Genomic DNA, 24988 nt, shown 5'->3' with positions numbered 1-24988 from the left:
ACCCGCGGTGCTTAAGCACACAAATAGTATTTTCTATTAGTCTCCCTTGGAATTTATGTGCCTTAATACGTTGCTCTTTATGTTAACGGCCCTTCGCGAGACGTACGGGGGATATAACGTGGCTGGATTACTGTGCAAATCATAACTTTGTTCCTGGCTGCGTTTGAGTGATTAGAACAGTAACCTTCACATCACCTTAACATCCACATTTGTATTTTATTACATATATTCCCAAGCAGATTATGTTGTTAAGGTAGATTTTTTGAACCATAACTCAGGAGGAGAAAACACAAAGGCTTCACAGAAATCTCCTCCTAGAGAGCATGGAAATTGGAGGCTTTCAAACTGCATTTGAGCTCAGATTAAAATTTTCAGACGAGAGCGTTTCTGACTCGCCAGGTCGGCGGCAGCCTCTGCACCCCTGCTCGCAGCCACATGTGATAACCCGAGGCCACCATTCAGGGCAGAGCTGCGTGACCTGCCACACACACGGTGCTGCCTAAAACCCCTCCGGAGCAGCCATCTCCTCCCCACCAGAGGCACCGAATAAATGTGGGCATCCTCAGCTCGCACCACAGGCACCTGGGTACTGGGGAAGCACCGAGAGCCCTGGCTGTGGGACGGTCGGGCAGGCAGGGGCTTCGGGCTGTGTCCCGCATGAGGCACAGGAGAATGAGCATGAGCGAGTGTGACTTGAGGGTTTTCTCACCCAAAACAAGGCTGCAGCGATGCACTGGCACGGTGTAACGGATGCTACGATGGGGAGCTGTTGCTATGGTGAGAGGAGTAATATTTAAGCACCAACTGTTTATAAATATAAAATCCCCACAAAGTTTTCTAAGATTAGATTAAGGGGGCTAAGGTTGTCAGGGTATTCTGGAAGACTTGAGAAATACCCGTATTTTTGGTCGTGCGAGCTCTGGGTGCTCCTAAAACAGCAAACACCGGTCCCAAATGCTGAAAATCAAAAGCGACGCTTCTGCTGTTGTGCTTCCCAAGATTGAACAGCGGCGATCTCACAGCCCTGAACTCGCCGGCACAGCCTGGCTCGCCTCTCACAGCCAAGGCGATGCCAGCATCTCCAGGGATTTTCTCTCTCGACACGACCGCAGCGCAGGGACCCAGGTGCCACTGCTTCCCCTAACCTGCTGGCTGCAGGGTGAGGCTGTCCCGAGCCCCTGCCTGGCGCTGGGATCCCACAGCAATGCTTCCAGCATCCTGCAGCCTGGGGGGGGGGAGGATTTGGGAATGGCCAAGGCGTGGGGCATAGCCCGGGATGTTTCTGTCAGCACCAGACAGATGGGTGGTGAGGAGGGGTGTAGGGAACGAGTATCCACTGCAGCACCTCCAGAACCACGAGCTGGCGCTCACCGCAGCTGCCAGGTCAGAAGAGGTGCAGATAAAGAGCACAAAACCTGCAGCTCAGCTGGCAAACACCTGGCAGAGGGGGAAACATTCAAAAAGTTCCCCGAAGTAAGAGCCCGACCCGCTTGGAGGAGTCGAGCAGGAGCAGGAGGGACCAAGGGGAACCTCCGCGGCGCTGACACGCTGCGGTGCCTCCCGCTGCCCTCCCGGGAGGTCGGGACGGCACCTTCCCGTTACGGCCTCTGCCCGCGGCCGTGGCGGAGCAGGGAGGGCTCCTGGAGCTGGAGGGCGACCCCCGGGACCCCCGCGGCTCCCGCCGGGCGGTGTTCGCCCACCGAGGCCCGGCTCGCCCAGCAGGGGGCACGGGGAGGGCGCGCAGCGCCTGGGTGGGTGGGGGGCGCGTCTCGGGGCGGGGGGGGGGGGGGCTGCAGAAATTAAAGAAAAAGAGAAAAAGAGAAAACTTGGGAGTTTGCAGCTCGGCACACCGGGGCGGCGCGGAGGCTGCGCTGCCGGGAGGGAGAAGGGGAGGGAGGGAGGGAAGGAAGGAAAGGAGGGAGGGGAGAGCGGGCGCAGCCCCTTCCCCGGCCCTCCCCTCGCCTCGCCCGGCCGCGGGGCGTGGAGGGGCGGCCCCGAGCCCGGCTCTCGGCACGGCCGGCTGAGCTCCGGCGGCGGGGCTCGGCGTCCCCCGGGCCGGGAGCCGCGGCGGGGAGCCGCCGGGGATGCGGGGGGAGCTCGCCGCGGCGCTGCGCCAGGTAAGGGGCGGCGGGGAGCGAGGGGCTGCCCCCCTCAGCCCTTCCCCGCTTGGCGACAAGGGCTAACTTTGCCCGGCCGGCCCCTCCCGGAGCTCTCGGTGCCGGGAGGAGGGAGGGGGCTGCGGGAAAGTCGGGGATGCGCGGCGGGAGGCTGCCGCTCGGAAGAGCGGAGCCCCGTAACGTGCCCCGCAGTCTGCCCCGCAGTGATGTGCCCTGCCCTGCCCCTCGGAGCTGCCCCCGGCCCGGCGCTGCGGGATGGGCACGCTCGGGCAGCCCGGAGCAGACGAGGGGGACGCGGGTGCAGGTGGGTGCTGCCACGAGGAAAGTCCGGGACCGGCTGGGGCTGGCGTTACTCGGGAGGGACCCGGGAACTCACCAGGAGGGTGCCCGGTGCCGGTAGGGAACAGCCGAGAGCCCCGAGAAACCTCCGGGATGATTTAGGCTCCGGTGACCCGTCGGTGCCTCGGAAAGCAGGACGGGATGGGGAGGAGCGCGGGTGCCCCGAGCCTTCTGCTCACCGGAGGGCGGCTGGGGGCGATGCGGGCGCGGAGCGGGGCGAGCCCGGGGCTCTCCGGGCGCAGCTCGGGGCCACGGCCGCAGGGGAGCCCTGGTGCGGAGGAGGAGGCGATGCTGAGCCGGCCTGGCTGCACGGGGCACGGGGACGAGTCCCCAGATCAGGAGGCGCCCGCGGTGCGGGGAAGCCGGGGGGGGCTTCTCGGAGCCGTGTGTCCCGGGGGGGGGGGGGCGGGGGGGTCCCCCTTAACCCGGGGTGCTGCCTGCCCGTGCCGCTGCTGTGTGGATGTGCAGAGGTGCAAGCATGACTAAGCCGCTGCAGCCGCGTGGGATGCTCATCGTGCGGCTCGCCTTCCCCGCCTCGGTGGCCGCAACGTGTCGTTTCGCCAGGTAAAGTGGCAGGACACTGGGGAGCGGCAGTGGCCGCGCCGGAGGGTCCCCCAGCCCAGAGCTGCTTTGCAATCCTGCGGCTCAAACCCCGCGTCCCCGTCCCCAAAAGGCAGCCGCGGTGAGGGGCTGCCCCGCGGGAAGGAGCCCTGCACCCCAGGGCGCTGCCCGTGGAAGCGATGGTGCTGGGAGCCCTGTGGGTGCCCACGCACGTGTGGGTCCCCATCCCCGGGGGGCTGGGGGCTGCCTGCAGCCAGGCGTGTTTTGGGATCCGCTCTCCGCCGAGCGTGCTGCAGCGCGGACTTGTCAGTGCTGCAGCAGCGCGGGTGTCAGGAGAGGGGTTTTGGCTCCTGGCTCCTGGGATCCCCTCGCCCTGTGTCCCAACGTGCCCCCCTGCACCAGCGGGAGCGTGCCCGGGCACAGGGGCGGGCAGGCAGCCGTGCCCTGCTCCCTGCACTCCTTGCCCCTCCGCCTCGCCCCGAGACCCCCGAAGCCTCCCCGGGCGCCTGCTGCTCACAGTTGTGTTTTCCAGCTGGTCCCAAAGTCCTGAGTCACTGTGCGGTTTCCATGGAAACAGGCTTGCTGGCGGTGATCGGATTTAGGGGCAGAGGGCCCCGGATCCCAGACCCGGGTGGGCAGCCCCGGCGGGAGCGGGCACGTCCCTGGCATCACCCTGGGGCTCGCCCAGGCACCCGCATCGCCACCGAGCCTCCGGCTGCAGCCCCTGCCTCGGCCGGGCACGGGGATTGCCCTGGAGGTGCCCAACTCCCGGCGAGCCGAGGAGGGAGGGGGCAGCCTGAAGACAGCCCAAAAGAGCTGCTGGTTTTTGGCTGCCCCGCAAGAGAGCCTTGGAAACAGGCACCCAGCAGCGATGGTGGCGTTGCTGCTCAGTCCCCTGCCTCGAGCTGCCGTCGCACCCGAGGTGCCTGAGCACGGCCGCCTCCGGGGAGCAGTTGGGGAACCTGCAGGGAGGGCTCGGGGCAGCCCCGCTCCCCCGCTGGAGCACAAGGTGCTGCGGGAGCTCCCCCACGATGACAAGGGGTGACAAGTCCTCGAATGCCATGCTCCTGCCACGCAGCCCCCCAGAACAAGTCATTTCCACCTGAAGACTGTCCCCAAAGGAAGAGTCTGGCACTCAGCATCCACTGTGCTTCACCCGGCCGCGCTCCCTGTGCTCGTGACTCACAGAGGCCGTCCAGCTTAATTCATCACCTCCGGCCCTGCGGGTGCTCCAGGGCTGGAGTAGTGCTGGGAGGAAGAGGAGGAGGAGGAGGGCAGGTGACTGCACACCCGCTGCTGTCGCATGGCGGGGGAAGGCTGCATCGCCTTCGCCCATCCTGTCGGATGAGGGCTGTGGGAAGCAGGGCGGGGAAGAGGAAAGGCTCGGCACCTTCCTCCTCGGGCAGACAATGCTCCTGTCCCCGTGCCAGACACTGGCCGGCCTCCTGCAGCGCATCCCTCGCGGCCAGCCTGCTCCCAGGCTGCTGCACAGAGACACAGGCGAGGCAGGGGCATGGGCTGGCGTGCTGTGACCAGGGGGAGTTAGGGCTGGGGAAGGGGCAACGGTGACACCAGCACCAAAAGAGGCCACGTGCCCTCTCTCCGGGGCATCCTTCTGCAGCACACTCCCTGCAACCGCTACTCGGCAAAGCTGCCCTGAATGGTGCAGGGCCGTGCATCTCCTCTTGAGGTGTCTCCTGCCAGCCCGGCTGCAGGCTCTGCGTGCAGCCGAGAGAGGAGCGAGGGGTGCTCGTTGTTCTGCGAGAGGGCCAGGACTGAGCGGGAGCCGCATCTCCTGGGACGCAGTGATGGGAGGAGGCTCCTGCTGGCTTTAAAAGCCACAGATGAGACATCAGGGAGGGATACTTCTCCCCAAACCTGCCCCTCCCTCGCTGCGGCTTGGTGATCGGGCAGGGCACACGCAAAGGGAGACAAGGGGCAGCAGAGGCTGACGCTGGGCTGATGCTGCCTCTTTGCCTCCGCTCTGAGTACGTGGATCTTTGCTTCCCTTGCTCAGCTTGGTGCATTGCGAAGGGGAGAGGACCTGGGGCAGGTGGAGAACCTGAGATCAGGACCATCCGAGTGGCATCAGCTCCACTCTCCACCAGCACGGAGTAAAAGTTGAGGCTTTGCCTGAAGGGTGCAGTGTGGCTGGCCGGCACTAGAGAGCAGGAAAGAGGTCCCACTTTGCACCTTCCACCCAGAAGATGGCACTTCCATGAGTCACCTGGACCAGGGGATGCCAGCAGGACATCCTGTCTTAGCAGACCTGGAAAAATAAATAAGCCCTTGGGTTCTCTGAACCCTCATGAGGCCACCAAGCCAGCACTTTTGCCGAAGAATATTCTATGTGGGGAATTACACATGCTCTGAATCACAGGGTGCACAAAACCCCTCTCCTGGTGAAAGTCTGGAGCCTGGTAGCTCCTGGAGCCAGCAGCTGGGGCAACCTGTGGATAATAAAAGTAATGATTCAAAAAATTAAAAGGTGTTTTTCAACTCACCTGCCATCCATTGGTGGCCCACGCCACATGGGGGGAAACGTGGAAGGCTGGTGGGCAAGGGGCAGTGTGTGCAGGGGGCTGCAGAAGGGGCACAGTCACATTATCCAGGGCTGTGCACGGCGGGCTCCTGCACCCAACGCTGGAGTTTATCTCCTTCCCCTCACGCGCACCGCTCTCCACATGAGGCTGCGCTCCTGTGTCTGCAAACAGACCCCAGTGCAAGCCTGCAGATAGCAGAGGAGGATGGCACAGCAGGGACCTGCAGCAGAAAATCCTTGCTGGGGCTTTGAAGGAGCTACAGCATCCTCCCGTCCTGGCCCAAAGGCTTGGAGTGGTGTAGGAGCAGTTTCTGGTGCATGTAAGCGTTTGGGGATTTTATTTAAAGCTTGAGGGACTAACCAAGGAAAATAAGATTTTCCTCTTTTTTTTCTTTTTTCTTTTTTTTTTTTTGGTGGCTACTGCCTCAGTCAAGTCTGTTTCAAAGCCCAGGGGAACAACTCCCACTGTTTTGTACCAGAGGAGGCAGAGTCACCCCCGAGGCATCGTTGCTGCCAATAGAGGATGCAGGTGATGCAAGTTCCTCCTGCCTCAACTGTGTAGGGGGCCCAAATCCCAGAGCAGAGCAGGACCTGGCCAGCAGCACCAGCTTAGCACTGGGGGCGCACGGGGCTAGCCACTGGGATTTTGCCAGTTGCCCTCCTTTGAAACAGGGCTCTGCAGTGTGTCACTGGGATCCACGTGGTTATGACCGATGTACGTGCTCTGTGGGAGGGTGCGTGGTGCACCCAGTAGGCAGTAGGAATACTTGGGTCCTCCTCAGCGGTCCTTGCTCAACCCGTGACTTCTCTGTTGGGTTGCAGACACCAAGACGACCTGTGAAGAAGCCCCATGAAGGTGACCAGCCATGCAATGTTCCTGGAAGGCTGTCCTCCTACTAGCCTTGGCATCCATTGCGATCCAGTACACAGCAATCCGGACCTTCACCGCCAAGTCCTTCCACAGCTGCCCCATCCCCAGCCCCGTGAACTGCAGCCTGAGCCAGGACACCGATGCGCCCGACCGGCTGTGCGACGAGAGCCCCACCCTCGCCTACAACCTCTCCAGGAAGACGCACGTCCTCATCCTCGCCACCACCCGCAGCGGCTCCTCCTTCGTGGGGCAGCTCTTTAACCAGCACTTCGACGTCTTCTATTTATTCGAGCCCCTCTACCATGTCCAGTACACGCTGATCCCAAAGCTGACCCAGAGCAAGAGCACGACGGACAGGCGGGTCATGCTGGGGGCCAGCCGCGACCTGCTGAGGAGCCTGTACGACTGCGACCTCTACTTCTTGGAGAACTACATCAAGCCCCAGCCCGTCAACCACACCACCGACCGCCTCTTCCGCAGGGGGGCCAGCAAGGCGCTGTGCTCGCCGCCCGTCTGCGAGCCCCTGGGAGCCGCCGACCTCCACCTGGAGGAAGGAGACTGCGTGAAGAAGTGCGGCACCTTGAACCTGACGCTGGCCACCGAGTCCTGCAGGGAGCACGGGCACGTGGCCATCAAAACCGTGCGGGTGCCCGAGGTCAGTGACCTGCGGGCCCTGGTGGAGGACCCGCGGCTGAACCTGAAGGTCATCCAGCTGGTGAGGGACCCCCGGGGGATCCTGGCGTCCCGCAGCGAGACCTTCCGGGACACCTACCGGCTGTGGAGGATCTGGGACGGCACCGGCAGGAAGCCGTACAACCTGGACGTGACCCAGCTCACCACAGTGTGCGAGGACTTCTGGAACTCCGTCTCCACCGGCCTCAACCGGCCGCCATGGCTCAAGGGCAAGTACATGCTGGTGCGGTACGAAGACCTGGCCAGGAACCCCATGAAAAAGACCGAGGAGATCTACGATTTCCTGGGCATCCCCATGGACAGCAACGTCGAGCGCTGGATACAGAACAACACCCGGGGAGACCGGTCCTCGTCCAAACACAAGTACGGGACGGTGCGCAACTCGGCGGCCACGGCGGAGAAGTGGCGCTTCCGCCTGTCCTACGAGATCGTGGCGTTCACCCAGCACGCCTGCCAGCAGGTGCTGGCGCAGCTCGGCTACAAAACCGCCGGCTCCGAGGAGGAGCTGAAGAACCTCTCCATCAGCCTGGTAGAGGAGAGAGACTTCCTGCCCTTCTCTTAAGGCCGGGGTCCCCTTTTTGATACGGACTGTTTCGAACTGTTGCCTTATTTTGTTTTCTTTCGTTTTGTTCCCCCCTCACCCCCACTCTTTCTCATCTTCTTCTCTCCAAAATTTGCACTAAATCTTGAGCGGGAATCTCAATGGAGTCCAGGGGAAGCGATTGCTGCCTCTCAACACGTTTCGGACACAAGAGGAATCGGGTCTCTCCAAGCAAGAGCTAGAACTGTGGATGGGTAACAATGTTTACAAAACACACAAAATGTATAAAGCAACCTTCAAGCTTTCCAAACCGAAGGGTACCTGGGGTACTGTACTTTTGCACTGTTTACTTTTACAATGTAAGAGGTAAATATAAATTTAATTTATGAATGGTGTCGTCCCCTCCAGAGTAACTCCCCTTGACCCTGATGAGCAGGTTAGACTGGAAGATGAACGTGGAACAACCTCCTTGTCTTCAATCTCAGTTCAGTATGTCTGTTGAAGTCATATTATTGGGCTGGGCAGGCGGTCAGCTGCTCGTACATGGTTGTTTGGTAACACCTGTGATATTTCTTTGTGCCAAAAACCCACAAAAGAAAAGAAAAAAAGTGATTGGGTGGTTTGGTAGAAGCCCAACACATTTAACGCTTTATTTCTGTGTTTTCTGTAAATAAAAGTGCAATAAAACTGACCTGGGGGGTGAACGTCAACTGAAAGACCTCAGTAACTGCAGCTGGGGTGGATGCACCGACAGGCAAAGACCGATGTCTCCAGATCCACCTGGCTCCTCCAGCGCACGGGAGCGGGCTGGGGCCGGGGACTTTACACCACGGCCCCTCAAGGGTGGCAGGGAACCGCGACTCACTTCCTTCGGCACGTGCATGTTTGCATCTAAGTGTGTAAAAATGCAAGTGGTTAAGCCAAACGCGAGAACCTGTGGTTATTTGCAGACGTGAGAGCTTGCTGGCCTGTTTAGGGGCATGGGACTTGCTGACAGCAGACCCCCATGGCCCCAGCCCCATCAGCCTGCCCTTCTTTGCTCCTGCTGGTCTTAGGGTCCCCCTGATGCAAGCACTAGTGTGCCCTGCCCTGGAGGACCAAAGTGGCAGCAGCACACCCGAAGCCTGACACAAGATGTGCCAGTCTGTTTGAACATCACCCACCAGGACAGCTCACCGACTTCTCCAACCCGGCAGGGACAAGGCCCTCCCAGCAGCCAGCCCTCGAGGCACGTCCCACAGCCCAGCTGTGGGGCTGGTCCCCAGGGGAAGGAGGAGAGCAACCCCTGGCAGTTTCACAGCTCTGTCACCTCAGGAGCCAGGCAGGGACCGACAGAAAGCCCTGCAAGGCCAGCTACATCCACCCATGGCTGCACAATCCCAGCCCTCACAGTAACATTGGACCCGCTCCAATGGCGTTTTGGCCACCCAGAGCCCACCTACGTGGGCAGGTTTCCTCTCCAAAGGCATCTTCTGAGGTCTGCTGGCCACCAGCTCCCAGCCTGAGCTCTTACTCGAGAGAGGGTGGGACTGGGTGCCACACACACCCACTTTGGGCAAAGATGGAAGGAAAAACAGCAGCTATAGGCAATTTTCCACCCTCCTTCCCCACCTTTAAAGACCTCTGAGGGGCAGGTGCTGCAGCTACACCAGGTCAGCTCGTTAGCAGCATTTAGCAAACAAGCTTAACTTGGCAAACCTGCCTGGGCTGGGCACTGGTGGGGAAGAGGTGAGCAGGGCCACGAATCCAATGGCCTCCCCTCACCTAGCTCTTGCCCTGTGAACAGGACTGTGGGTCATCATGCTCTGGGACAGATACATGCCCCATCAGCTGGAGAGCCACCCACCCCAGGCATTTTCTCCTTCCTCCTCCACCACCAGCAAAGCATCAACCAAATAAATGGCTTGATTGCCCCATTATTAGCTACTAAATTAATCCTTTTGTCAGCACTTAACGAATGCCGAGCTGTTGGCTCCTAGCCTTATCCCAGTAAAAGGGACACGGGCTGCGAGGCTGCCAAATTCCTCCTCCCTCCTCAGCAGTCCCAGAGCTCGGTGGCTTCTCCGCTGCACTGCCGCCGTCCCTGCTCGAGGGCTGCGTGTTCCCAGGAGTGTGGGGCAGCTCTGCTGTGGGCAGGCATCCGTGGAGTGGGTGAGGTGGCCAGGGTGGCTGGCTGTGCCCATCCCAGCACCCGTGCTGCCTGCCAGCAAGCAAATACACGTGTCTGGCTGCTCTGTGGGGTTCCCCTGAAGCTGTGGGGAGGGGAAAGTAAAAGTAAACCCCCCCCGACCTGCTGAAATGGCAGGCTGCTGCAGGGGGAAGGAGGCTTCTCTCTGCTTCCTCAGCTAGGAGAAGTAGCTGCGCAAACCTGCAAGAAGATACGGCAGCTGCAGAGGCAAAATTTCCCCTCCTTGGCTGCTGGGATACCACTTTTGCGGCTCAGCTAGCCTTCCTCTGGCCTGAATGTGCTCACACACGCATTTTTGGTCTTTAAAGCAAAACAAGAAATCAAGTTAAAAAAATCTTCTCCAAACTGCTCTTGCTATTCCAATCAGGAAACCTGCTTGCAGCAAAATGGCTTTTGAATCACGGTTGAAAGCCGTGTCCTAGTTTAAGTGGGGACTGAGCCTCAGCCCTGCTTGGTGCCTCATTTAGAGCCCTTAGGGGAGAGATCTGATTTCCCAAGGAATCTCTAACATCTTCGTTCAACTGTGCTTCCTCTGCTTGTTTTCCCCCACTGGAAACAAGAAATGGTGCAACAAAGATTTTTATCCTCAAATTTTACTGTAATTAAAATACAGAGATGCAGAATATTCCCAGAAACACACTGCAAAACAAACCAAGCAAACAAATTCAGTAGGAAACCAATTACAGACAATGAAATGATAAAGAACCAAAGTGTCCTCTGGAGCCCAGTGCCATGCACAGGACTGCGCGGCCGCAGCGACGGTCCCAGGCTTGCACAGGGCTCCTCGGCTCCTGGGGAAGCAGAGATGAGCCCCGTGCATCTGTCCCGGCAGCCCTGCGGCTCTCTCCGTCCATCTCCACGTTTACGCTCACCCTGTTATTTTTACCAGGATTACTTTGCGACGGAGACACAGGGATGACCCACCCACAGGAACAAGAGCCAACAAGGGAACCCAGAGGGAAAGAAACGGGGTAAGATTTTCCAGACACGAACACAAGCGGACAGAGAGGGGTGGAAGACATGCACTCCTCTCCCAGCCAGGGGAGCTGCGGGAACAGTCACCCTCTCTGCCCTCCCAGCCAGCATGAGCACAGATGTTTAACGGAGAGCTCAGGCAGGGTTTTGGAGAGCTTTATCCAGGGGCAAGAAAAAAAGCTAAGGGAGGGGAAATAAAGAAGGAGAGCAATAATGGGATAAGCAAAGGGAAAAGGGAGGAAAGGAAGCACCCGCAGGCTCTCCTCAGGACATGCCCCTTGGGCACAGAGAATGCCCAACTGTGGTGGACACAGAGCTGTGTGTAGGACCACGGCCCAGCCCCACCGTGGGGAGATCACGGCAAAAGCCTGGGGGAGAGCTGGGAAGGTAGAAGGTAACGGAGGGGCTGATCTGGCATTTGGACCACGCACCCGTTGGGCATATTGACCTAGCGAAATGGAAACACTTAGTAATCGTCAGTGCTGTGGAAGCAGGGCCCCGGCCAGGAGTGGAACGACACCACACCCCAAAACCCATGTTCTTCCACTTCCCTTCCGTGCTCTTCCCTAGGGCCAACTCCCTCACGCTCATCCTCTGATTCAGAGCCTGTCCTAAGAAACAAATTCCCTTCTTGCTCCTCCTTTTCTTGCTCCCTGACTCTTCCTCTCCCCTCCCCTCCCCCTGTCACCAGGACACCGGTCATGTCCCTTGCACGAGCTCCTGTCATCCCTCTGTCCACCTTGAGCTGCTCCCTTCCTTTTGTACCAAGCCCCCCACCAGTGGGATTTATGCAAAATACAGTTTTTAGCCCTCTGCGATGAAGGGGCTGTGGGGAAGGCCTGCACCCATGGTCTGGCTGCTCTCTGTGGTGGGGGAGGAGGAAAGGGGGGGTTCCTTCAGCAAGCAGCGGCCTCCCCGTCCCAAACAGATCCCAACGTCATGCACCCAAAGCTGCCAGGAAGCATCTTTGTGGTTAGACTGGTGCCACCAGCCCTGTTTTCCTTTCTGCTCTGGCACAGGCAGTGCCCAGAAGAGCAGCCTGGGGCCGGGTCACCGGGCTCAATCACGCAAGCCTAGCATGCCAACAGGGACACACCTTCCAGAAGCCTGCCTTTGAGCCCCGTGTATTTATGTATTCCTGTATGCTCATTAAGCAGTACGAGGCCCTGCTTTTTGGGTAGGTTCGATCTTCTATCCCTGCCTGCTAGCTTTCCCTTTTTTTGCTATTGGTGGTCCGTGACTTCTCCATTAGCTGGGCTCAAAGAACAGTTCCCCTCACACCTCTCCTCCCCTTCTCCAGGCCACCCTCCGAGGAAATGGCAGCTCCAGACAGACGGGGAGCCTTACGCCATTTACTGCAAGGTGCACTGAAGGGCAGAACTGATAAGATGGGAAACCCTTGGGCCCTCCTTTATGCACTTTTATCATACTTTCCATGCCTGCAGACAACGGCTCGGGAAGGATCTATTCCCTCCCTCCTGGCAGCAGGAGCCTGTGTGGGATGCTAGTTAGCCAGAGCATCATGAGCTTCCCTTCACCTGCCCAGGGGCAGCTGGAGAAGTAAAGCCCTTACACAGTCTTCTCCTGCCTAAAGCCTCAGAGAGGCAGTTAGGAAGAAGACTGTCTTCTGTCCCAGTTGGTGAGAAACCATCTTTCTAAGAGGGCTGGTGACAGCACAGGTAGCTGTGCACAAGCAGCTTTTAGCTCTGGGGCTGGAGGTGGATCCAGAAGCAGTCTGTGATCTGGCATGAGAAATGAGATATGCTGAGGGGGAGCGGTGAGCAGAGACCCATGCAGTGCAAACTGCCCTCCTGCTTTGCAGGGCACTCGGTACAAAGGAAGAACAGACAAGGTTTCTTCCGGCCTTGCTAACTGCCACGAGCATCACAGCAAAGTGCAGGCACACATCAAGACCTGATCTTCCTGTGAAGCTGCTGCCTTCAGAGACAGAACCAACACATCTGGGTCAACTTGGCCTTCACAAGAACAAAAGAGACAAAGAGAGGAAATGCATACTCATACTGAACGCTGTTTCCTCTTCAGAAACAAAGACGTAGGTTAAACCACTCTCATGCTATCAAGAATAACATACCGTGGAGATCAGCAACCTCTTGCTACTGCAAACAGCAGGGCCACTACCCAGCAAGGGGCATGGACAGAGACTAACACCTGCAGGACTAACACAGGGACACAGCGACTTAAGTCAGGCCCCAAACGTGGATTTAATAAAGATCAGAATCAAAACTGTTTCACAAGCCCAAGAACAATCAGTCAAAATGGGGATGGAGGGGTTATACTTAAATACTCCCTGATGTTTGAGTCCGACGCGTAACAGAGCAGCCAGGAAATGCAATGACCTCGAACAGGAAATGAAAATCAAGGAAGCTGGCTTCAGTGTCCAAAGATAGGGCAGAAAGTAAACAAACAGCATAGACATGAGAAAGGAGATTTTTCACATTCCTTTGGTTTCAGTAAACTAAGCTGTTGGGCAACAGAGGGGAAACCTTCCTCTAGAACATTATTCTTTTGACCAGGACCCTATATAAAACCTATGCGCTGGAAGTGCCAAAGATGATTGTGTAAACTCCTCCGCGGCAGTGGCACAGTTTTGCTTACCTGGCTGAAAACATGCCTGTGGACTGATACATACACACGCGCTAACACATATGCATATCTATAAAATACAGCACGAACACTGCTTCACTTGCCTATGCATCCAACAGCTAACAACCTAGGCTAATAACCTGCCAAAGCCAGGGAAGGCAGAGTTAATGTTGGAACCTGTGGCTTTCCTCATCCCGAGAATTGCAGGGGACCTTGGAGTGTGTGTGCGTGCATGTGTGTGTGTATGTGTGTGTGTGTGTGTGCACGATGTCTCGCAACCCCTCGAGCGTCACAGGCCAGGCTGAGGATGGCTATGACTCCCAGATGGATGCAGGTGTCTGGGTTTCTGCGGCACTGAGAGTTTGGGTGGGATATTTAGTGCAACACGGTCATTTAGAGGAGCGGGGCTGGAGCCTCAGGAGCAGCACGTGGAGGAGTTGCTGGTGCCCTGCACAGGCTCGCAGCCGCTGCGGCGCGCTCAGCCCCTCGGGGACGCGTTCTCCGAAGCAGCGCATACCGCTCCCAGCCAGGCCACCACTACCGGGGTGCTGAGTCAGGGGAGAGCAAGGCTCTCGGCCTCCTCTCCCTCCCTAGAGCAGAACTCGGATGGCATTTGGGAACACTCGTGGTTACCAGTGATGTCTGTGGAGTGAGAGCGTGGCCTAGAGCCAAAATGCCCCTGGTGCAGAGTGGGATACTGCAAGGACTTCAAGGGTCAAACCCAAGGGTCTGGTTTGTGTCTCCGTGGCGAGGGCACCTCTCCCCTCACACCAGTGGAGCATCACTACCTGTGCTGTAATATCACAGAGGCCTGGCAGATGCCACTGTCAGCTCTTTCCCCAAGTAGGAACACACAGCAGGTTTTATCCTCCCACCTCTCCCCCAAAAAATCTGCACAGAAGTTGGTGACCCAGGACATACGATACTCTTGTGTGGCGTCATCCCTGAGCTGCTCTGCTGAGCTCAAGGGTTCCTTCTCTGAAGGGTGCAATTCAGCCAGGGAGCGAGTGATTGGGAGTAGCTTGTGGGATGGGTCCTACAACGAAAAGGTAGGAGGTAAGGGCAGGCAGGAGGCTTCTCCCTCTTCACAGTATCTCTGTGTCAATGGGAATTCTACTCTCTTCCTGAAGGCAGATCCCCAGGCACACCTCCCAGAGCAAATGGAAAGGGTGTTTCAGAGGCCGTCTTCCCTGCTGAAGCTGAATTCAATACCTAACCCACACTTCAAGCTAGGCATAATTCTCCCCCCTGCCCCCTTGTCCGCCCACCTTCAGGCAGATGGAGCCCGACACCCTCTCCCAGCCCTCTCTGCTTCCACAGAGGAAGAAGGGAGGAAGAAAACTGCGAGACAGAGACAACCGTGCCTTTAAAGCCCTGGGAGCAGAGATGGTTCCCAGTAGGTGATGGGGGTGAAAGGCGCTGACAGCGGCTCTGAGAGCTCTGAGCCAGGCAGGCGGTGCTGAGCAGGCCGCAGCCGGAGTCTGCTCGGGTGCTTTACCCTCCCTGAAGCGGCTGGTTCCAACTCAAAGAGGTGCTGTGCGGGGGGAGAGTATGGGCAGGTTGATCTTTCGGAAGGGAGCTGCTATGGGGATTAGTCAGCTTTGTCCTTCTTCTTTGCAGTGAAAGGGACTTTGCTGGCGACGGCACTGCCCACGGCCCCGACGCCGCCGGTCACCGCTGAGACGCTGCCCTTCACCAGTCCAACGCCAGCAGCGGGGACGCTGGTCACAGCTGTTTTGGTGAGCTCCAGGCTCTTGCTGCCCACCCAGGCAACTCCTCCCAGCGTGGCGCCCACGGCTCCCCGGGTGATACTGAAGAGGCCGCCCGTCACTCTCCAGATCACCCCTGCCTGCGGCTGCGGGTGGTCCTTGCTGGCATCTGTGGGGACAGAGAGAAAGGGAAAGTCAGCAGAGCTCGGGCTGAGGGCCTTCTTCTCCGTGGGCTGCTCCTCCAGCCCAGGAGGTTCTCCACCATGGCACACGCTCCCGCATGCCAGCGCCTTACAGCCCCTTGGTGCCCGAGGGAGGAACCGGGGCACTCCCAGGCCTGCAGCATGGCAGGAGAGGACTTTGGCAGGGCAGACGATGGGAGAATTGCCCACACGGCAGAGAAAGAAAGGCGTCGGCTCGGTTATATTCCCAAACTCAAGTCTCAGCGCTGCAATTTAAAGCAAATCCCACTAACAAGAGATGTAATTCCCCTCCTCTGCATGTTGACTAATACCAGTAAATCACAGAGACTGTTGCCAACATTGGAGGCACGAGCTGCAGACAGCACCAGCTGACTTTTGCGTGGCCTGCAGGTCCTCAGGAGCATCTGTTTCAAGGTAGGTCTGTGCTAATGTCAGGTGAGGGACTGAGGCGCAACGCAGGCCTATCTGCCAGAGCTGTAATTGAGCTAGCACAGATAGCAAACCGCAGTAAAGACACAGCGACACGGACGTCACCTCAGGTTGTACAAGCCCTCCAGAGATCTCAGCGATGTATTTAATAGCGTTAAGACTGTGCTGGTTTACCTGTGCCAGCTGGATCGAGGCCAGCATAACATACCCACCCAAGCTGCCATCGTACCTGCCCACAGCCCCGCAGATGTCAACGCTCACAGCTCGTCATTTCTTGGGGAAGGGATGACTCCGCACTGCTGCTCGGGGGACGCAAACCTGGCAGCTCCCCTGTCGGCCCCCACACGCCCCTCTTGCTTCGCGCCAGCTAACCGTGCCACACACGGGCAGCAGAGGAGGAGCTGTTCTTTTTGTGGGGCGAGGTATTTCGGAGACTGACTTCTGATTCACTGCCAGTTCTGTACACGAGATGAGTTACTAATAATTGCAAAAATACAACAAAGCAATTGTGGCAGGAAAAAAAGCAAGCACCAGCTGGGAAGGCAGGAGCCCTGGAGCAGCAGCATCCCTTCTAACCTCTTCTAACCCGCTACCTATTCAGAACAGAGGTTGCACAGTGCTAATGCAGCAAGAGGGCTTTAGCCTCCTGCTAAACGCGCACCCCATTTCCTCCTCGATGCTCTCAAGTTCCCCCCCACCCTCTTTCTCTGAAGCTCTCTGCTACTTGAGAAGAAAGCCCCTTGTTTATCTGCTCACTGCCAGCCTCTTTCTTTGGCTGTTAATAATATTCCAGGCAACAGAAAATTTCTACCTGGAAAGCCCCTTTTGATGTCTCCACCCATTCCCATTTCCACGCAGATTAGAGCCAGTATTGATTCAGGCAGTGGACTCCTTTGCTAGCAAGCAAAGGCCTTGGGAGGGCCGGAAGGCTGGTGAACAGCTCATCAAGCTGCGGGGCCCCAGCACGCTGCACGCCCTGCTTGATGGAGATGTCAGACTTATTCAGTCTAAGCAAACATCTTCCTTCTGTTGTTAGTAACTCGTCTCACCCTGCGTCTTTACCACATCTGCTATTCAGCGTACTTCTACCCAGAGACACCATGAATTTGTTGGAGCACAGACCGTCTTCCCCTTGTCCGCATGACACGCAACACAGTGGGGTCTCTAAGTGCTGCTGGAAAACAAACCTTTTTTTTTTCCTTCCTTTTTCCTTTTTTTTTAAGCAAACCAACCAGAAATCTGACAGAAAGCAGCAGCAGCAGGGCACAGATTTTATCCTTGGAAGCACTGCTTGCCCTGGGGTGCTGGATGCAGACGGCTGAAGGGACAGCCTGACCTTGCCAAAGAGATCAGAGCTGCTGCCCGCACCACGAGCGCTCGGGCAGACTGGGGGCCAGTTAGTCACACTGGGGGCTCCCGGAGTGCAGCGGGTCATTTGTGGGATGGAGGGGTGCTCCAGGGCACTGAGGAAACAATTTAAGATGTCTTCAGATTCAAATGGCTAACTTTTAGACGCTCAACATACGAGTTTAAGTTAGGAAATTTGATTCGCTTGGCTCCATTTCTAGGCAGGGAAGAGAAGGGGGCTTCTTCAGAAGATTTAGATTAGGCAGGAGCCTGAATTAGGTGCTGTGATGATCCTTTCCTGTTTATTTTTGTCTTCTAAAATTCTGCAGGTTTTGGAGTCTTTGCATACATTTTCACCCGAGCTTCACCCAGGCTGTGCAGCAGCCTTCCCTTGGGCGCCGGGCTCAGGACAGTGCCTGTGAGCAGCCCGGTGCTCACCAGCTCTGATGACTTGGAATAAAGGCAGTCTGGAAACTCAGACTGGTTCTGCACATGAATGCCGTCTTCGGTGCGATGGAATGACGTGGGTCTTGTGTTCCCACTGCCCTGTCCAGGGAAGCAGGATCCTTTGTGTCCCTCAGAGGACTGCAATGCAGAAGCTCTGGGCGTTAAGCAGTGTGCTCAGCTGCAGAACCAAGAGCAGTATCAATGCAGCAATAATCTCCCCGGCTCTCCCAATGTAAGCCTGTCTCTGAGGCTACCTGCAACACCTCTGTAGGAGGCTTTAGGCCTTTGCCCACATTTCTGGGGCTGCAGGAGCTGCTCAGCTATCAGGCCAACACCAGTGCGAAAATCGCTTAGATGCTGTGTTTGCCTGCAGGTGGATAGCCCAGGGACCAGAGGGGAGGAGGCAACTGCAGATGAGATTAGGGGGGATGTTACTCTGCCAGCAAAGAGCTAAAACATATCGGAGAAAGTGTCAGGAAATATTAATGAAGAAAGACAAGGACAAAGGTTCTTTCTGATTAAGCTCGGCAGAGTCAACAAAGCTGCAGCATCCTGGAGCATCAGTGCTTGCACGCTGCCTGCACCTGCACCTGCTCTGCAGCTACTCCTGTGGTCCTTAAACTCACAAGTAGCAGGGAAGAGGGACGGAGGACCTGGCCCTAGGAGGCTTTGAGGCTGTTCCAGGAGCATCCCCAAGGCTTTAACACAGAACAGAAGCTGTACCACCAGAAGAAAGAGAAAATTAAAAAATCTCAGATTTCAATCTATATGAAAAGAGAAAGAGAGATCCTTTGTGACCCCAACCACAAGGGGACACGTCCTAAACTGGCAGCAAGCTGAAACAGGTCATATTTGTTCCATACTCCAGAGGATGTGTCGAAAGCTCTCTAGCCATCCCTGGTTAGTTTGTCTTCAGGACTGCAATAAACCCCATAGTAAGCTGTCATGTAAGATAAGCATCGGATTTACAGTGCAAATTAGTCTCTCAGACAATGGAGTGAGCTAAGCATTTTGTTGGCACAGAGGAGCCCAGATTAAGGGTGAGACAGACAGCAGAGATGAAATACACAAAATAATCAGAGAGACAGACACACAGCCAGAGCACGGGGACAATTCTGTTCCCTGGAGCCCGCTGCAGCCCATGCTGCTCATAAAAACTCTTCACCATCTGTCAAGCCCTTTTTCTTTTCTATCAATGACCCGGCCTTTTCAAGGGTCCCTTCAGCTTCGCTTCACCCCATGTCAGCTCAGAACAGAGGAAGAAAGGGAAAAAGAGATGAATAAAGCGCTCGGCTGTCCAAATTCTGACTCTGTGTGCCGAGGTCGGCACCCCGCACGACACTCTCCTCCTCGGCCACAGCCTTCCCCAGTCCCCACGGGTTTCTGTGCAGCACAGGCAGCCCGCCGGCCGGGGCTCCAGACAAAGCCCTGCTTTCTCATGAGGTCCTGATAGCATCTATGACTCAGGGCACAAGTGAGATCAGTTTGTCGGTAGTAACAGATACAATTTTCAAAGCTGCTATGGTGACTGCTCAGCGCTTTGCATTGCATTCATTTGGTGAGACAAAACTAGAGCCTCTGCTGGTGGCCAGGATAACGGAGCGGGCCTTATTCTTCCCCTCAGCCCCTGCTAGCAAGTGATACAATGGGCAAGGAGAACTCTGCTTTAAAAAGGGTTAGTACAAGCTGCTCTTTCTCGCTGACTTCCAAAAACAGCCCCAAGTCAGGAAAGCAGGGTAAGGGAGCAGCACGCAGGGCTTTGCATCCATAGGACGCTTCTGTCCCAGCTGAGCCCCAGGCAAGAGAGCTGGGCTGGCTCAAAGGCCAAAACAAACGGTAAATGGCACCTACCTGTCCCTCTGCAGAGGTGGGAAGAAGGGTGAGGTCGCTAGCTCAAGCCTGAATTATGCCTCTGGCAGCTAGTACGCGACCACTGTGATGGTAGCTGGTGGACTGAGGCAGGCTCCCCTACCTAGGGAAGTGTTTGGTCTGCAGGAACAAGCCGGGGTGGAGGGTCAGTGACTCACACCGTCTACTCTCAGCTTTGCCACTGATTTTTAAGCAACTGAGCAAATCAGTCTCTCCTTTAATGCCTCTGCACCACTGTGATTGAGAATGCGTGATTTTCTAAAAGCTTGGCTTGTTGAGTCACAGAAAAAGTGTGTATGGGAGAGAAGTTTCCAGACCTGATGTTTCTTGGAGAAAAACCTGGAAGTTTGACTCAAGTGCGCTCTTAAAGCTCTGAGAATCCCAAACGGATTATTGTTATTTTTAACCTTGCGATTTTCTGAGCCTACCTCAATTTGAAACGCATGGGGCTGGCACTGCTGCTTCTTTTCCCCTTCTGTAAAGAGATGCTGAAGTTAATGATCCCTATTTCCTTGTATTGCTGTGCTGTCATGAAGGTTAATTAGGTACAGTTGGTGCAGTGCTTTAAGCGGGGAAACTGTGTTTGTATCATCATGACTGGCACTGACAGATTCCTGTTGACATTCTCAGTAGAGATGCCAACGACAACTTCCAATTTATCTCTGGAGAGGTTTCCAGCATACAGACAAGTCACAAAGGCAAGAGAAAAGCTTGCCCCTTCCCTGTGCACACCAGCTCACTGTGGAGCTATACAAGTCCATTGTGTAACTAGGATTTTCAGTGTGAGAGAGAAACTTCTTTTCCAGCACAAGCAGCTGAAGCAGGCAGAGACCACTCGGACTGCTGGGCATAAATAAAACCTTGCTGTATACCTTCAAGGAGGATTCCTCCAGGGAAGGGCCAACATTGCCTTCTTCCAAGGCTCCTGCAATGCCGCTGGAGAAGTCTTAGCTAACCCTTGTGAGGCACAGCCACAGTGAGCATTACTGCCTGAGATGAAGGAACTGCTGTTGCTGTCCTTTCTGGCTTTTCAGGATGAAAGATCTAGATCTTGTAGTGTCAAAGGCAAAGCGTTAAAAGGGAGCACTACGAAGTGTTCACACACATGGGTTTCATTCCTGCCACCGATCCCACACTGCAGCTTATTGGAAATGGCTCCATGGGCTTAGCAGCTGTGCTCTCCCCAGCCCTGCTTGGCCCAGGCACTAGACACCGAGATGGTTGCCACCAGCAAAAAGCCTAGAAATGCCACATTGAGTTTTCCCCTCGAGTTTTAAGCATTTATCACCAGAGTCTGCAATCAGCAAGACATATTTGCCTCTCTCTGCCACAGGACCGCTCGGGATCCTGCTGCACGCAGCAAAACGGGGGCAGCTGTCTCCAAACCCTGGCTCACCCCAGGGCTCTTCACTGGCACAATGAGCTTTAATTGTTCCTTGCACATGCCCCAGGAGCATTATTAACTGCTGAAACATCTACCTTGAAGCACTGAGAGGCAGGGTTCAGGAGGGTAAATGAACAGTGATAGAGAGTGGCTTGTTTTCCTCAGCTGAGCCTTCAGGGAGAAGCAGTCTAAGCCTGACTCTAGAAGTGTGAGGCTCTGTACCGTGCTCTGAGTTGGTTGGGAATTTTCTGACTAGCTCATCTTTTGTTGGGAAACATCACGTCAGTGAAACAGAAATTATTTGTAAAGACATGGTGGTATTGTTGAAACTTTCACTGAAAAGAGAATTCGGGGCGCTTGGCCTCAGAGCAGCTGATAACCCAGCGGCTGAAGCATTAAACCAGCCTTGAGCCAGCCCAGGGACACTCCCCAGCCTCACACACGCCTGCTCAATGCCCAAGCAGCAGAAATGAATGCCATCCTCTCTTTCTGTTTCACTTCGTTGGAACAGATATTAATTGGAGGAGGAATATAAACTTCCTCTCTCACTTTGGAAGTGCTTTCAATGCCAGAGTCAAGATATGCTGTGAGAGGGGTCTCTTCTTCTTATTCTTGAAAAAGATCAGCAGTCCCTTTGCTTCGCTTTTCTGCTTAAGAGAACTGTTCTCTTGATCCAGAAAACTATCTGCTATGCAGTTGCAATGGTCTGTAAGGAACTGCCAGAGTCTTCTAGCCAGGATTCCCTGGGACCTTTTTAATTCTTTATTTCCCCTCCAAGTTTACAAGATTTCAGCAACACTAGTCACAAGGACAAGATGTGGTTTCTAATGATGCTGAAAAGCAGGATGGCCCACAGCCCAGAGGTAATGCTTCTTCTGCCCTACAAAAACACACATGAGGGCAGGCAGCACTGTCCACCAGACAGGATCAAGTAGGAGCCTGGAGACCTTGTTCTGCTTTCAGCATTATCATATCTGCTGGGCAATGGTTTCCTCCCCTCTGCTTCCCCTTCTCCTCCTTCTGCCTAGCGGCCTGATTTAGGGGCAGTGTGACTGCCCACGCAGCCGCTGGGGACCCTGCCAGGCAGCCAGGAGGCAGGAGCCCGTCCCACCTGTGCCAAGCCCAGAAAGCTGGGGATGTCAGGAGCCTGCCCTCTGCACAGAGGAAACCGATGAGCACTAATTGATTGGTCTCACAGTGCCTCTTAGAGACAATCTCCCAGCTCCCACTGGTGCACTTAACCTCTAATCTGAGAGAGAGAAAAGTACATACTGGGACAAGGTCCTCAAAAGGTTGCCACCTTCTGACATAGATCATAAGTGCTTAAAGATGAGGACTTTCCATTTTTATCGGCTTGTACAACAGCTGGCTTTATGAGCCCCTTGTCTCACCCGAAACAAACGTCATCTCCCACCACTAAAATCATCACTAAAAATCCACAGGATCTCTGAAGGCCACTGACAGTGCGGAGAGATGATCCTGAAAGGCATGAGACTTCACCTTGCCCAACTCTGTCTGGCAGCTGCTTTCTCCCCACCCAAGCAAACCTCCATGTCCTGCATGAGAAACCAAAATGGTGCAGCATGGCAAGCACGACCAGCAAGGGACAGCTACTGGCTGGGCTTAGCTTTCCCTCTCCATTGTGTTAAAAGCACCAGAAGTGGCCACCAGGCTTAGTTTGCTTGAACTTTATCTCCCTTCAATTTATATCTACTTTCAACTTCCATTCTGCTCCACCTATAAGCTCTTGATTCAGTCAAGAGGCTTGCTTAAAAGCCTGGCAAGAAAGCATATGAAGCATATGGAGCTGTACCAATGGCTCCTGCTATTCACTGTCCTATAGGAGTCCCATCGCCACGACACTGTGATTTTGGATCAAAAGGACAAGAATTACCTCTTGCTGTGAATATGGCCTGGCACAGCGGGCTCTGGATCTCATTTGGGGATCTGTGGGTGGAACTGGAACAGTCCAGTGAGGCTGATGATTTCCAGCGGCCTTAGGCTTTAATGGGTTGGGGAGGAGAGTTCTCACACTTAAAATACTACTTCCTTAAAAACAACCCTTCCTGGTATTTGTGCCTAGGCTGAAGAGACCATCTTTTTAAACCTGCTCTTTGACCCATGCCAGCTCAGCTCTTGTCAGGGCACATCGCCTGCTCTGTCAGTTCTGTAACAGTGGTTGCACATTCTTTGCGGAGCTGCTTTCAGCTGCTCGTGATAGCACCTGGCACAAAAAGACCCCAAATGAATCAGAGGCTCTTGTTAAACAGCCTTGTTAATTCAGCTCTGATGAAGACACGGGAGAAAAAAAAAATCAATATTTGTTAAATGAAAAAGGACAAAATCCGTTGAGAAATAAAGGTCATTTTCATGGTTCTGTGAGGCCCTCACAAACAATGGAGAGTAAATAACATAATCCAAGCTTATGTAAGAAATGACTTTTCTTCCATGCTCTGGTGCTACCCAGTGGATTTTACACAAAGGCAGATGTGGCTGGGCCTCCCCTGCCTGATGAGGCCAGAAGTCCTTCCCATGACGATGCTGCAAACTCACAATTTATCAAAAGGTGCCTGAGTTTGGTCCCAGCAGCAGTTTGGGAAGGGGCATGGAAGGGACAGACAGTCACATCTAACAAGCAGGAAGGTGGTCTGAGCTGGCACGATCAGACATCGAAAACCTGCTCTGTTCATCCAGCAATGGCCGTGTATATTGTGTGTACTCTGCCACTTTACTATGAAAGGCTTAATCTGTCTACCTTATGGAAACGTGACTGTCACTCAAACACTTCACAGCTGAGATATCCAAGAATTTGTCCAAAAATACTCCCAGAAAATTTATGAACAGATCCTACCTAATAGAAGAGGATCCAGGCTCAGGCATTTCTTCTTCCCGCTCCTGGAGCAGCTGAGCAATGAATGTTGATGCTTTCCAGCAGGATGACTGGCACCAGTGAGAAAGCCAGAAATTGTCCATTTATTTTGATTATGTGCTCCTTACTTCCCCCCTCAAGGAACACGGAGGAACTGAAGAAAAAATGGATGGAGGCTCAAAAAGCAAAGCTGCAAATTTGAACTGACCTAAGGTCTGAGTGAAGATTTTTGACTGAGAAAAATGACCCACTCATCCCAGAGGCTATCCAGGATTTTTTCTGTCCATCCAAAGGATAACAGGACAGTTAAGCTGAAAGCTGTTTGCTACAGAAACAGCTGAGCTGGGGATCCACCAGCGAGGCACAGATGTGTTTGTCTGCTCTTGCTTCAGCATGCCAGCAGCGGGCAGGAAGGGGGCTTTGTTGTTCTGCTGGTGGTAGGTGTTTGGTGGCATCGTCTCAAAAACTCGTTCCCCATCTCAGCTGTCAAGAGGAGAGCGCGGCACTTGCGAGTGGGCAGGTACACTGCCTCTGGGAGCAAACAGACGAGCAGGCAGACCGTCCTTCCCCCGCAGCCGGGCTGAACGGGGAAGGACAGGACCGAGCCGTGTGTCAGATTATTAGATCTATCCCAGTGCAAAAATCACACCCCTGCACTACGCCCAGACCTCTTGCCTGTCCCCTCGCCTCTGCCTCTACTAAATGTGACAACCAGTCCGCCCACTGCTGTGCTCCTGGCGAGCCTGTCACCTGGAAATCTCAGCCCCGAGTGCATAAATTAAAGGTAGCGCTAACGCTGTCCAAGGAGACGTTAAACCTCCTCTGTGCTGCACAGACACAGAGCTGCTGCTCAGGAAGGTGAAGCTGCGGGTGTGGCAGCTCCCTTTGCCTTCCTCCATATTCATGTTCTTGCACTTTTCGGGGCAGATCTCAGTGAGGCACAGCAGGGACTCAGCACGCGCCCGGCCTCCTGGTGGGTACTGACAGGCTCTGCCTGGTGCTGCAGCGTGGGCTGCGGGGAAGTTGCAATTATTCCGGGATGCTCTCAGAGCTGCTGGGATATCCAGGCCTCCCCCTGGGGTCAGTGCTTCACATAACTGGACAATATCTGGACCATAAAGTGCCAGACCTGTAACCTGTGCAGGCTGAGGGCCTGATTCCCTCCACTGCTCTGTGCCTGCTGCTTCTGAGGTGTTTCTAGCCTTCAGTGCATCGCTGTGGCACCGAGAGGAAGTCAAACAGCCTCCCACCAGGTTCAGCAGGACCTTCCTTAACTCAGGGATGTCCCTTCAGCCTGTGA

At 55.4% G+C, this 24988-nt stretch overlaps 2 protein-coding genes across 8 annotated transcripts in view; one reads left to right on the top strand and one right to left on the bottom strand.

The window, feature by feature from the left end:
* Nucleotides 1–670: 670 nt before the first annotated feature.
* On the top strand, nucleotides 671–8354 carry CHST1 (carbohydrate sulfotransferase 1). Of its 4 annotated transcripts, none has more exons than XM_080594074.1 (2): nucleotides 671–1125; nucleotides 6382–8354. In XM_080594074.1, the coding sequence occupies exon 2, from the start codon at nucleotides 6426–6428 to the stop codon at nucleotides 7683–7685; it is 1260 nt and encodes a 419-aa protein (XP_080450200.1). In that variant the 5' UTR covers nucleotides 671–1125; nucleotides 6382–6425; the 3' UTR covers nucleotides 7686–8354. The 4 variants fall into 4 exon arrangements, with proteins under 4 accessions (XP_080450200.1, XP_080450202.1, XP_080450199.1 ...); XM_080594076.1 differs by having other exon boundaries at nucleotides 671–1159; XM_080594073.1 differs by lacking the exon at nucleotides 671–1125 and adding an exon at nucleotides 1966–2117.
* Nucleotides 8355–10429: 2075 nt separating this feature from the next.
* Nucleotides 10430–24988, bottom strand: part of LOC308195889 (transmembrane protein 263-like) — a 203411-nt gene continuing 188852 nt past the window's right edge. For all 4 annotated transcript variants that reach the window (XM_080594082.1, XM_080594081.1, XM_080594080.1 and 1 more), the window contains one exon: nucleotides 10430–15309. In XM_080594082.1, coding sequence (XP_080450208.1) covers nucleotides 15023–15309 — 287 coding nt within the window. In that variant the 3' untranslated portion in view covers nucleotides 10430–15022. The remainder of the gene's footprint in view (nucleotides 15310–24988) is intronic.

Source organism: Anser brachyrhynchus (assembly GCF_964034855.1).
Source record: "Anser brachyrhynchus genome assembly, chromosome: 5".
NCBI classification, from domain to species: Eukaryota; Metazoa; Chordata; class Aves; order Anseriformes; family Anatidae; genus Anser; species Anser brachyrhynchus.
The sequence above is the reverse complement of the archived record's forward strand: the minus strand, read 5'-3'. Positions and strand labels throughout refer to the sequence as shown.